At 39.0% G+C, this 14,967-nt stretch overlaps 1 protein-coding gene across 2 annotated transcripts in view; it reads right to left on the bottom strand.

The window, feature by feature from the left end:
- Positions 1-14,967, bottom strand: part of Ire1 (serine/threonine-protein kinase/endoribonuclease Ire1) — a 388,825-nt gene that overhangs the window by 242,119 nt on the left and 131,739 nt on the right. For both annotated transcript variants that reach the window (XM_068388550.1, XM_068388551.1), the window contains exon 4: positions 13,405-13,553. In XM_068388550.1, the coding sequence (XP_068244651.1) occupies positions 13,405-13,553 (149 nt within the window). The remainder of the gene's footprint in view (positions 1-13,404; positions 13,554-14,967) is intronic.

Below are 14,967 nucleotides of genomic sequence, written 5' to 3' on the forward strand. Positions count from 1 at the left end.
AAAGAAGTGTGCTCTGAAAGCGAAAATTACCACCACCTGGTCCGACCAATATGAACCACTTTGACCAAACAATAAAGGAGAAGGGCCAGTTATACTATTTTACATTCTATACTTGATGTCTAAACGTTACGATAGATGGGATGCATCCTTGTCCCATGTGGGTGCTAAGCTGGTTAAACAACAGCTTGAGCAGCCACCACAGGTGCAAGCTTAAAGGTATCAAGAGTATACTGTACTGTACTCTCACAAGTAAAAGGCCTTAAAGGTGGTCTGCCTTCTCCAAACACCAGCCTTCAACACTTAGCCCACTGACAGTTTTCTGCTGAAAATGAGGGTGGGGCCAATACCCATGACCTTGTGAGGTCTTGTCCTGGTTGACACATCGATCTCTCATCATTCGAGACAAGCTCTGCGGATCTTGTCATGAAGCCAGAGAGAGACCATCTTCCTTGGCATCTCTTTCTTGAACCTGTTTGAAGTGTCAGGTCCTCTTCAGGTAATACAGTACGCAAGAGTATCTACTCTTGACCACCACATGACACTGGCTGAAGAGAGGAAATGGAAAATTACTCGAACCAGGGGTCACACACCGTGTTTTAAGCCTTGGCCATGAAGTCTGGTACAAATCTGAAGACCACCTCCCACCCCTCCGCGTGGGTAACTACATACGAAAGATAACTTAACTCACTCTCTTTGCCAATGCTAGAGTTAACAAGAAGACAATTATAAGGGTCATATCCCTATTTGACAACCTCCTCAAAGGCTCGAACGGGGTACACGTAAAGAGCCTTAAGACCAAAGTCACATCCCACTTGGGGGACCTGAGATCATGATTTTTAAAAAGTTAATTTTGCTTGTTTTAACATTATGATGTTTTTGGCGATATTTAACTAAATTTTACATCTTGATTAGTGTTCTATGGCAATTGATTAATACTGTACATTGTTATTTGCCAATTTCAAGTGCTAAATTTCACGTTTTGACTTGCACATTTTGACATTACACTCTATTTGGCAATTTATAAAATTTTAACATTACTCTGGTGATTTATAACATCACAAATTTTTTAAAGCAATTTGTATTTTTTCATAGGAGAATAAATAGCAGTGAAGCTGGAACATGGCTGTTAAAATTATAACGAGGTGTAAACAACCAAAAAGTAGTTACCTATCAATAGCATGGAGGCCACCAGCCCCTCACCAGCTCACTGACAACTCAGTCAGATGGAAGCCTGGGACCTTCTCGGGGGCTGGTGATGGCGGGAAAATTTGAGAAAAAGACTCAGGTTTGAATACAGTAGTTAGGAAAAATACAAATTACTTTAAAAAATCTGTGATTTGTTCCTACATGATACAAATCATCATTCTTTACCTAGGAGACTCATCCTTAAGCAGAAGGAAGTCCTCGTTCCAACTGGCTGGAAACTTAACCGGGGAACTTGAAACTCAAGCATCTTGGATCTTGAAAAAATGTTCCTTACACTCAATGAATCCCAGAAAGAGAATCAGTGGGTTTCATGGCCCTGACCATTAAATGGGTTGTACTTGAGCTAGAAAGTAATGGGTTTGCTGATGCCGGTTATATCACACTTGCCTTCATAAGGAGTGTGGGGAAAAGATTCTCCCATGCTTGAGCACAGAATAACTACAAGCTGAGAGGGCTTACTTAACTGTGAGATCGACTCCAAGGGAGGAGAAGAAAACCCCAGTTATTCTTTACTTTCATTCCAATTTTATACATAACCTCAGCCCTCAACTAGCAATTACTGGTCCTGTGAGAAGAACTGAGGTAGCTATACCCCTTGCTGAGCAGCTACAACAGGCCCTAAGGAGAACGTATCAAGGGACATGCAGGTCACATCACCCCGCTGGTAGTGAGCAGTGAACATCATCTGACGCTTCCACACACCTGCTTAAAGAACCTGCATCAAAGAGAAACTCCTTTTAAAAGCTAGAGATGTACTAATATCTTTCACATCGTTTTTACTTGTTTGCCTTCGGTGGAAGGCAAAGCGAGCGATCAAGAGATAACCTCCTCAACCAGAATGAGATTGCATTCTTAGTAATCTTCTTCGTCAATCTTCCCCTGATCATGAAGAGATGCTACAGGCGAGGTCTAATGGTCCTCTTTTGCTTAAGATAGAACCTCCGAGCACTCACAGGACACAGTAAAAGCTGGTCAGGATCATCAGTTATATCCCTATGGCTCATAATCTGAAATGATGGAAATTTGGAATCAGGCATAGATGGGTTACGAGTTTTAGCGATGAAATCAGGGACGAAGGGGAGCAAGACCTGCCTCCACCCCTTTTAATGGGAGATGTTGAATGAAAGACCATCCTAACCCATTCAGCTGTGGCTAAAGCAAGCAGGAAAACTGATTTCAGGGCTAGGTCTCTGTCCGAGGCTCACCTCAACAGTTCATAACGTGCCCCCTTCAGAGAACGTAACACTTTCACAATGTCCCGCGTCAGTGGACTCACCTTAAGGGGAAGGCAGGTCTGCTCGAAACTCTGTACAGGTATTGCTCGACTTACGACCTATGCGACATACGACTATTCGACTTTACGACCATTTTTTCAGGGTGATGACGTCACAAGTTTATCGGAAATAGGACGAATATTTCCTTGAAAATAATCTATTTTCTTGTATACATATAAACTGATTTATCTTGGTAAATTATAATTTTCTTTTATTTTTAATATTCAGTATTTATTTTCAGTTAAAAATACATTAAGAAAAGTTTTAATATCTGTCGAGTTCATATTATGTCTGGTGACGTCACATCACCGGCGGAAAGCTTCCGGGCAATACAGAGAATTCCTTCCAATAGGCTACCGATTAAAATTAGTATTTCCATTATCGAAATATTAAATAACGATACAAAGTATTTTGAGGGTCTGTATCGGTTGTCATGAGTACTACGTAGCGTAAATTTGACTGTACGCTACTTTTTTAATCTCTGATAATGGATCGATGTTTATCTAAAGAAAATATACTTTTAGGGCAAATATTTTCTTGAAAATAATACATTTCCTTTTACATTATAAAAATAAAATAATTTTGTTTGTTGAGTTAGTATTTTCTTTTCATTTCTTGCGAGAAACAAAGAAAATTAATTTACATATTTTGCAAGTCATTCTTCGTAGAGATTACTGTACGTCACGTGACTTGTGACGTCATGTATCTGGCGGAAGCGCGCTGACAAATCGAATGATTTCCTTTCATTGTTACCGAATAATCTTATTACAGCAATCCCATCATCGAAACACCCAGTAATGATATCAAGTGTTTTAGTGGTCTGTATCATTAGTTATAAGATTAGTACAACTTACCGTAAATTTAAGAAAAAAAGTCTGATGACGTCATATTTCTGGCGGAGGGCGAGAGGCAAATAAAGTGATTTCCTTCCGATGCGTTACTATTCCCATAATCGAAACATCGAATAATGATATATAGAATTTTTTAATAATTTTCAAAAAAAAAATATCAAGATACAACTGAATTAAAAACAAAATACAGAGAGAGAGAGAGAGAGAGAGAGAGAGAGAGAGAGAGAGAGAGAGAGAGAGAGAAAGCGTATTCCTTTTATAGCTAATAATAAGGTCTATAAATGAACTGTATGGAAAATGTGATACCCTATAACATATTGGCGCTGATGTAATATGCATTATGAAGAAATTTCGAATGTCAAGAAAACTATATAAATCAGTGTTATTCGCACTATATATATGTGCTCATAATAGTAATACGGCAGCGTGACCTTGAGATCAGCTGATGCCAACCGAAAGTAAATTAAAAGTATTTGTTGATTATTGATATGCTCAAGAAATTGAAAAATAAAATATAAACGTTCCTTAATAAACCACAATTAAACACAGTAATGTCTAATGAAATATAAAGGCTTAATATTGAACTACAATACTGTATGAAGCTTTAAAAATGAACTACCCGTATGCGATTGCGAGAGCGAGCACACACACACACACAGAGAAAGAGCTACAACGATTTCGCATTATACCTAATGATTAGACGAACTGTATGGAAACTGATTTCCTGTAACATGTTGGCGTTGATGTAATATTCATCATGAAGATATTTCTAATAAGTTAAGAAATGATAAAAAAATATGCCATACGTATGTACGCCATATTTTGATACGGTAGGTAGCGGCACTTTCAGATCAGCTGATCATAACCAAAGGTAAACAAAATTTTCAGTACTCGATTGTAAAATGCTTCCAAAATTGATGAATAGAATACAATAATGCATTTATAGAGCATATGATATCCTATGAAACAAGAAAATGGAATAATGATAGACAGTAAGAAAATATTGACAAAATATGATCCAGATGATTGCCGAATCATAACGTATCAAAATAAATCTACGGAAACTTCACTTTTCTAGTTCGACATACAGCCAACTCGACTTACGAATCATCTCTCGGTCCCTATCTCGGTCGTAAGTCGAGCAATACCTGTATAAGCATTGAAATTTCCTTCAAAAAAATATCTTCTCCCTTTAGTCTAAAGACTTGGCTCATGACCGAGCAATAGCTTTTTACCGCTGAAACGGAGCAGTTTCTCCTAGTGGAGGTAGAACAAAAAGTCAGTGATTAAGGGAACAGAGGCTCAGAGAGGGGAGGTAACCCCTGCCCTAACGCCAACCACAGAAGACGGCTCACTTGGCTTGGTAGACTGCTGCCGAAAATCTGCAGAAGTATCCAGACGTTCTGCTATGCTGTCTTTAGAGAAAAGCCTTTCTCAGAGGAGATGCTGGATAACCTCCATGAGTTCTTTCGATTTATCACAATCCCCAGGTCCTGACAAAATGAGAGAACTCTGTCTAGGAGAAGAAGTTTGTCCCTCAACCCCACTAGGATCAGCTAATCATCCAGAAAGTGTAGCAGGCAAATCCAACTGGCATACACTCACTAGGATACCAGTTCAGATTTTTGTGAAGACTTAAAGTGCTGTTAACAGGCTGAAGCATAGGACTTTGAACTGAAGAACTTTCCCTATTACCACTACTTAAAGGTACAGTGCTTACTGGAGGAGGGGTAAATTTGGATTTGAAAGTACTGTATGCTTACAGTATTTCAAATCCAGGGCAACCAAGAAGCTCTGAGGCTGTGTCACTTGTCTGACCTTAGTTGCAGTTTCCATCCTGATGTGTATTTGTCAGATGAACTTGTCAAGTGCTGAGAGGTCGATGAACGGTCTCCAGCCTCCAGACGCCTTCCTTACAAGAAAGAAATGGTTGAAGAACCCTGGAAACCTTTTGTCGACCTCCTGAAGTGTACCCTTCTGCAACATGTTTTGCACTTCCTCCAATAGAGCAAGATCTTCTGTTGACCCATGGCAATAAGATGATGACGTTGCAGGGGCAGGAACATAGAAGGAGGAGAGCTGATGAAGGGGAGGAGGTATCTGGACTGAAGGACCTCCACCATCCATCTCTCAGCACAGTAGAACCACCACCACCTCCAAATGGCCTGCAGGCATCACTTCACTAGTGTTAAGGTGGGTGGAAATCCCTCCCTAACAAAGAAAATTTCCTCTTCCTTTCCCCCTACCTCTCCTGTGACCTGGTTTTGACAGGAGGGGAAAGGTTGTTCCAACAGGGTCTTGAGGATGGACTTCTGCGGGCAAGTTCCTCCTCTCTGTGCTGGTCTTTGGAACTGTGATAATTGAGTCGTTGCTGTACTTGTACCCTATCCTGATGTCAAAGTCTGGGGTTGATGAAAGAACACCGGCCTACGTAAGATCGAGTTCTGCGTCTCCTTTTTTCCACTGCAGACTCTCCCTCTGCTGGTGGGAAGAGAGATAGTTCCTTGAACAAAGACTTACAAAGAGCCAACCCTTCTTGGCAACCGATCCGCTGGTGATACTTTCGAAGTCACGGCCTCACGACACTTGAGCACCCAACTGGTGCACCGGTTAGCTGCCTGGTGCATCAAAAACTCCAACACCATAGCTCCTATCAGGACGATGTCCCTAAGGGCCTTTTTCTAGCTAGGGTCATTAAGGTGCTCTGTGTCGGCCACCAAGCTGACTGTGCCCGATCAGTGGTCTACCCAAGAGACTGTTTGCATGGTAGCCATAGCTGTGAGTTCCAATCCAGACAGCCTCTGCCACTGAGAAGGAAACTATAACTGCCGACAGTCGTTCCAACGAGCAACCTGATGTCAAGATTGCTACTGCAAGATCAAATGGAAGAGAGGGGGGTAAAGCCACCTGCATGCTTTGCCTCATAAATACTGCAGGAACTTGGGCCTCCACCTTATCTAAGGCTTCCTTGACTAAGACTGACCAGGGGGCCTTAAGTCTGGATCTCACACTGCTAGAGGGATGACAGAAAACACCCATGACAGACCTCCTGCCCTTCAGGGGAGAAGCTACCACCTTTTCAAGGCTGTTAACCTTCTGTATGCATTGTAGCACCTTTACGAACAATGAGTCAGTCTCCCCTTCCTCTTCTTTTTCTTCTGAAGGTCTTGTCACTGCTGGCTTGTGGAAGTTTTCCTTCAGAATCTTCAGATTCTAAATCAATGTCCTCTTCATCTGAGTTGTCTTACCTGGATCAATGGGAGGAAGAGGGCACAACTGTTGCTTCCCGAACTGGGATCCTTACAATTTGGAGCTGACAGGAGAGCCTTGGATCCACAGGCTGAGAAACCTCTCAATCATTATTCTCCTTTCGGCGGGTGCTGACTGCAAAGGGTAAAAGATGGCTCAAGGTTGTTCTCAGATCTTCTAAAGGGACATTGTCCGAAGGTCGTTTACCTGGCTGAATGTCTGCCCTTTGTTTCTTCGATGGAGGAGAATGTTCCGCTGAAAACTTGACTGGGGAGACGGTAATTATTCTCTAACGAGATCTCCCAGTAGACAGTGACCTATATGGGTCTGGTAGTGGGTGACACTTCTATGGGAAGCGGTGACAAGATTCCTGTCCTTGCTATGCTTTCTAGAACTCAGCCTGATGGGGACTAAGTTTTGAGGAGAGAGAGAAGAACAATTCTCCTTCCTGGAAGTTCCCAATCTTGCTTGAAAGTGAAGCCGGTGCGATTCCTCCTTCAAAGGAAACGGCTCTTGGGGCGAGGGCTTACCTGAAATAGGGCTCGTGTGCATTGGAAATTGGTCCCTTACAGCGAGTCTGGGCTAATTCTCCAAAGGATGTCTGGAACGCCTTACAAACAATCGCTCTGGTGGCCAAGAACATGATTTTGAAGACCTGTCTGTAGAAGCTGGGTTAGAGCGAGACCTTCTGCTCCGACTTACCTCCTTGGGTGACAAGCGCCTGCAACAATTAGGTGGAAAGCACTTGAAGAATATCGTTAAAGTTTGCTAGCGATTGCAATGGTGATCCTTGCACCTGGCACAGAGGAGTTGCAAAAAATCGCTCTGCGGGTGAATGCTTAGCGAGATCCAATGGGGAACGTCGATGATGATCACGAGGAGAACGACCGTTAGGGTCAAAAGATCACTTTGAAGCTGAGCATGAGGGAGACATGCACTTGTGATGAGGAGAATGCCTTGAAGAGCCCTGCTTTGCAGAAGGAAGATATGGCGAAGCGGACTTAGAGGACAAAAGGATGAGTGATGAAGCAACAAGCATCCTTGAGAAAAGCAATGTCTGATAGGATAAGCTCGTTGAGAAGCCATTAATCAGAGGACTGACGAGTTGATGATTATCTCAAAGCGCATCCAGCTGACACTCGCTCCCAACTTGCATAACGAGATGTACAGCTCCTGAAGAAGATAGCCTGGAAGTTGTTTGCAATGGCAAAGCTCTGAACCTATGAGGAGCAAGATCAGAAGCCTAAGATCCTCCATCATCCAAGGGGCAAAAGGTGTATGGGCCACACACTCCTGCTACCCAACCTGGTTACTGAGATATACGGGAAACCCGATCCATGACCCCAGGGGGGGGGGGCAGCTAGGGACACGACATGAAATCAAGGCACCAGCCCCGTGCATTGGCACCAAGGAGCCTAAAAACAGGGCCATACACCAGTCACACCTAGCTACTAGGGTACCCTGGGGACCACAGCCACGACGCGTTGACATGTCCCGGGACACATGCAACATGCACTGTACCCAGGGGGCCCGAGATTCAGAACAGTGACAAAATGAGCTACCATAACACCTGCTCTGCCTGGCTATCAGGTTGGTTATGACGCAGAACCAGGATCAAGGCCCCAGTCCCATGCACCAGCCCCAGCGGCTAAAACACAAAGATGGGAACCAATTAAGTGCCGTCAATCTGGCCTAAGAGAGGTGGTCTCAATAGGAGCCATTTCCTTGTGACTACGGAAGACTAGATTTCTTTCTCTAATTCTTCTTAGATAAAGAAGTGCGTACAGAGATAAAAGTCGAAGAGGACGATGAGGAAGGAGGAGGAGATCAAGGAAGAACCCACACATATTTTTCTCTTTCCAGGCCTCACCTCAGGCTCTGCAAGTAGAAACGTTGAAGACTGAGACGCCAAAGACTACCATGTTCCACCAAGGGTGACACCACAGAAGTTGCTCAAACAGGAACCACAAAACTAGGGAATCCAGTTATAAGGGAAATGTAGGCAGAATTATAGGGGAGCGGAAGACCTGGACCCATAGGCATAAGGGTTGGGGTGAAGTCACTGGGGAAAGGGGGTGGTGAACACTGGGGGAACCCTACATGCCACCAGAACCTGAAAACCCCGCTGGCGTAGCTTCAAAGGTCCCTTGCTCCCGATACTTAATACCTGGGGCCAAAACCAGGAGAATAAGTGTAGGCGTGGTAGTAGCAGACACACTCAATGCATAGAAGGAAGAAGCAAAATTTTCTTCCTCCACCTCCAAGCATATGCCTAAAACTGCATAAGAGGCCATGACCTACACACAAGGATGATTGCGAACAATCATGCCCTTACCAAGAAGCACATAGAGAGTGTGGATCTACAGCTGACTTAAAAAATACTGGATGTAAAATCCTTCCTTACATAGATGACTCTCATTTCCCAATCATAACAATCAACAGCAAGCCAGCATTCACTACTAGAAAGAAAAATAAAATGAAAATTTTATTAAGGGCCCAACAGTACGTCTTTACTCATTGTGGCCAAAAATGTAAGTTTTCAGCTGTAACAAGAACTTTAAACAGGTGAGGGGGACAGGGCTCCTCACCCTTGCTCTCACATGTAGCTTAGCTGCCTTATTAAGCGATTCGACGGGTGTCCAGCTCACGCTGAAAAAAATATTACTTACTTAAAGGACGATGGTTTCTATTTCGCCTAGGAACAAAAATTATTTTTATGGAATGAGGTTACAAAATAAAATATTCTATCAATCAAAAGTTAATTTATTACATTTTTCCATGATGTACAAAAATTTAAATTTGTAAAAGTTTTCAATGCATATTTTCCATTATACATCTATGCTACTTTCCCTGCTGGAGTCTTAGGGGTTGTAGCACCCTTCTTTTCCAACTAGGGTTGCAGCTTGGCTAATAATAATAATAATAATAATAATAATAATAATAATAATATGCATTGAATTTTAGCCAATCAACTAACTTCGGTTACTTCAGCTTTTTTAATTATGCCTTCCTTCTATTAATCATTTTGCATTATACTATCACAGTTCACTTAAGGGAAGCGTTTTATGAAAAAACTAAATGATACAAATTTTTCAAATATTTCATATATGGACTTGTACACCTTTTGTTTATACTCTCAGAAAATTTTATTCAAAAATTTGCAATAGTTTTGTAGATATAAGCCAAAAACATAACCCTAAAATCATTGAGAGAATTGCATTATTTGTATAATGTAATGATAACTTTAGGATATAAGTAGTGATTTCAATTTAACTATCAAAGAAGAATATTTAATTGAAGTATATGGCAACACTACAGTATGTTTCAGCAATAGTGTAGAGTTATATGAGTGAAGGAATGATACGACTGACTGCCAGTAGCAGCTCGGAAATAGAGGTTTACAGACATATCATTCCAACCGCTTCCGTGTTTTGACTTTTCATTTTGCAGAGCTATTTCTTTTTATTTATCTTCGCTTTAAATACAGGTACATATTTGTTCAGAAGAAACAATGCTAAGACCAAGAAAATGTATGCAACCTCTACATTTCATAAGAAAAAGAAAGAAACAACAAAATGAAGATGAATGTAGAAAGAAATGTCACCATGTAGAGAGAGGAAAGAGGGGACTAGGAGCCTAATCATATAAAATGTAATGAAATACTAATAATGTAATAATTACAGATAAGACAAATATGATATAACATACAAAAATTGTTATAAAATACTCATAATGCAGAATCAAAACCAAATAATTGGACAAGCAAAGACTATCACCCAAAAACTTTGGATGTTAATTTCTCAAAACTATACACATCGACCTTCCAATGGAAATTCAGGTGTAACGATTTCACTTATCTCAATAAAAACAAAAAGCAAATGTAAGCTAAATAAACTGTCTACTAGACTAAAGAGTTATCTTTCATTTTGTCACCAAAACAATTTTGGGATAAATTTTCCATGAAATCGATCCAAGATTTTAAAAAAATTGAAAAATATTTGTAAAATAGATAAATAACTATTAAAGAAAAAATATCCTCTATTACTTTATTACTATAGATAATATCTATAATCATGTAAATTTCAGCCTTTAGATTATAACAGTTATGGCGGGTTTATTTAAAGCATTATTAGGGGGTGGGGGTACAAGTGAAAGGAGGGGAAGGCTAACAAAATATGATTACTGACCCTTTTGTTATACATAAACTAACCCATGCCCCAAAATTCTGACTGATTCATACAAAAAAAAAAAGAGAGCAATTCATGAAAAAAAAAAAATGGAGTTAAGAGAAAAAAAAAAATAATTCAAACGCTCCCCTTAATCTAGGAACAAAATGTATGTTTTTCTTAAGAAATACAGCATTTGCCGTGTCATAAGACACTTTTTTTTCCCGCGAAAATGCCCCCAAAATCACCCTGCATCTTAACACTAAGATAAAGTTGTATAAGGCAGTTTGACAACCCTCAAACACACCATTAATGACAAAAACACTCACCAGACATAAAATATAAGACTACATTTATCATTCATATGTAATGAATAAATTTATTTTGAATACACTTTCTTTAATAAATTAAGGTAACAAGATATCCTTTTTTTTTAGTGAACAGCTGATGACTCACCAACACCATCTACATGCAAACATCCAACTAATAGTATCCAAGCAGTTGTTTACACAGTATTTACCTATTTTCTCATATTTTATTGATATTTCATAATAAAGCAATATTTTGGTAATGACTTTGTTGCTTGGATTCCAAAATACTGATAGTTGTTGCTGAACAGAAACTTGAAAAAACACCTCACAGAAAGCTGAGTGCCATGTTACTAAGTTAGCGTTAAAACTAACTAGACCTAAAGTCACTCTAATAGAAAAAACATTCCACCTTGTGAAATTTCTAGAGAATTCTGTATTTGATCAATAACTAATTTTGTATGAAAATTCATACATGTGGAATTTGGGAAATATTACTGGAATCCTACTTCTTAACCAAAATTTGATCAGGAGCATTTAGCAACACTGCTTTCATGTAAACAAACACTTGAAAACATTGTTACGATGGTAGCAACTACGACTGGTTTAGTGGTTTTTTATATATTTAACAAAATTATGCTAACAGGTGTACAGCTAATTAATATTTACCTATTAAATCTAATTGCAAAAAAGCAGGCAATTAAATTCAATGGGTAAATTTCAATTTGCAATGCTTGCTTAGCAGAATGCATGAAATATCACACGAGGTTGGGCTCAAGATAAATAGAAGAAAGACAGATGATGAGAACGGAGTATGCAATGGAAGATGAAATATCATTGGAAGAAGAAAGGATTAATGAGGTAGCATCATTCAAGTATTTAGGAACTATGATCTCCAATACAGGATCATTAGAATTAGAGATTAGTGAAAGATTAAAAAGAGCAAATCAGGCAATGGCTAGGTTAAGTAAAATCTGGAAATCAAATTGCCTGAAATTACATATAAAAATCAGACTTTATCTCAGTTTAGTGAGATTGGTGTTACTCTATGGACATGAGTCATGGTATGACAATGAAACAATTTCCAATAGATTTAGTAGATTTGAGAACAAAGCCCTCAGAAAGATATTGGGAGTTAAATGGCAGGACAGGATTAGAAATGAAACTTTAAGAGATTACTGGAGTGCCATGTGTTGATGAGATCATGATGAGTGGTAGATGGGGATGGTTTGGGCATGCTCTTTGCACTCCCCAAGAGAGATTAGATCACCAAATGTTCAGTTGGGCTCCACAAGGCACTAGACAAGACGGAAGACCCAGGCCTACAAGGCTGAGGACTATGAAGCGCGAAGAAGGAGATGATAAATGGAGAAGTATTAAAGTAAAAGCTTAAGATGGAGACAACTGGCAAAATCTAACCAAGGCTCTTTGCGTCAAAAGGCGTAGATGATGATGATGATTACATTTAATAATAAACCCAAAATATGAAAATTTACTGTGCCAGATGAAAAATCACACAGTAGAAACAGCGACTAGGAATTGCTGCATGATAGGTTGTAAAATCCTCCATCTCTTTTTTTTCTTAAATTCCTTAGCTAAATACTGTATAGGATGCATCTTACCACTTGTAGTGTCTCATAACACTAGAAATTAGGTAGTTTTATAATAACCAAAGTAAAATTCATAAGTAGTGAGGTCAAGATTTCTGAAACTGGATTTTAGCCTCTATTTCCACTAAACATCTTAGCTGCCACAAAATACTACTACTCTTATCATCTTCAATCATATTCAACTTATCAATCTACAGCATTAATCTTTTTTAATATACAGTACTGTACTCAGTTGTGGCATATCTTCATTTGATCAGCCACACAGCCAGAAAGAGACCATGTCCTTCAACACCTATATATTGGCTTCATGGGCTGGCAAGTTCAATTTTTGGTCACAAATTCAGGAATAATACTAAAGGAGGACTCCTTCAAACCCTGACTGAGTAAGTAAGAAAGACCATGCACCTTGCCTACTTACCTAGCTGATACTAAGACTAGCAAATAAACAGTTTTAAAAGTTAGATCTCTGTATGCGCAAGAGATCTGAGAACATGGTTCCTGTTCCATTTAGGGGATACGAGGTCATAGGGTGGGTAAAACTACTCAAAGCTTCTCATGAGCAGAGGCAACTCTCACAAGAGGAAAAGGCTATGCCCTTCAGTTGAAAGACTTTGATAAAGGCTAAGCAGTGACCTTTTACAGTTAAGAAAAATGCAACCTCACATTAAAAAAAAAAAAGGACATCCTGTAGTATGTTTCTTTTCTTTTTCTTGAAAAATACAGAATAGATTTTCACTTACCTAAATAAAATATTCCATCACTTGATCGACATGGAGAGTTCGCTACAAGCTGTGGAATCGTAAAAGGCAACTTTTTGAGAGGATCTCTACTACGACCCAGAGTGTATCGATACAATGACCCATCTTGAGGATTAGGGAAGAACTGTGGGCTGAAAATAAAAATATTTTCATTAAAAGTGAAAAACTTATCATAATTCATATAGAAATGTGAAACATCTGACTCTGTGATGAAAAAGAATTATTTACAAAAGTTTAAAAATATACAAAAGCCATAGAAATTTAAATATAGTAACTATCCCTTGTTTTACAAATTTTATTGAAAGGAATGTAAGAATATAAATGCTTATAAACAAAGCACCCATAATAATAAGTTAATCATAGCTGTCAGCCACTGAATAAGTATCTATTATAGCAGTCAAATGAAGACAATACTAGGCAAAATATGAGTCACTATACTGTACAATGCACATAAATGTAAATACAGACAACTTTAAACTAAAATAACAATAGAGAAAAAAAATTACTGAATACCCAAAAAGAGTAAAATTAATCCAAACACCTGAAAAAAATGTTAAGTGTGTAAAACACCAAAGAACTCATAACTCATCCAAGATGGTGGAAGGGTGGGAAAACATAGCCTGGCAAAGACTGATAACAGACTCTAATGATCTTTTGAGATTTTTTATAGTAGTAAACATTCAACAGAACTAATAGCAAATGAATTTCTGATAAGGTTAATTGAAATACTAATAAGGGATGAATGAGTACTGTATAATAGCTGGATTACAATCAAACTGCTAACTTATTTTGTGGTGTTATTGTTTTTTGGGAGCCAGGATCCGTTTTGGGACCGGGGTACGTTTTGGAGCAGCAGTCCATTTTGAAGCTTTGTCAGCCTCATCTGCTTTCCTGTCTAAATATTCTCTCCAGTTCTTCCTGGCTTTCCTTTTGAGTTTGCTATCAATACTGGAATACTTAGCTTGCACTTCCATTACTTTCTTGAAAACTTTCAACAATCAATTTTTGTCTTTGTCTCCATTTTATAGTATCCCAAATTATCATCCCTCATTTTCTACTTGTAACTGAATGTCCCTAAACTTCAGTACTAACTGACTGATATATGTTCTTAATATCAAACCATTCTTCATTAATTATCTGCTCTTCGTCTCTTAAAGTCTCTAAGACTGCAAATCGATTCCTATATTCAATTGCAAGGCTTTCTCTGTGCTCCCCTTCTAGAACCTAAGCTGTATCAAACCTAAGCATTCTATTTATAATTATGTTGGGTGCTTTGACCTTAATTTCAGTGTGACAATGAGTAGCTGGTGATCACTACCAATATCTGCACTTCTATAGCTTCTTATATTTTTCAGAGTTCTCCTTCTTTCTTTATTAATGGCCAAGTGATCTATTTGATTTTTGAAATTACCACATGGAGAAGTCCATGTATATTTATGGATGTCCTTGTGCTGGGAAAGATTATATCCAATAACAAGATTGCATAAACAGTATAAAGGAGATATATACAAATATATATATACAGTATATATATATATATATATA

Source organism: Palaemon carinicauda, chromosome 15 (genome assembly GCF_036898095.1).
Source record: "Palaemon carinicauda isolate YSFRI2023 chromosome 15, ASM3689809v2, whole genome shotgun sequence".
Lineage (NCBI taxonomy): Eukaryota > Metazoa > Arthropoda > Malacostraca > Decapoda > Palaemonidae > Palaemon > Palaemon carinicauda.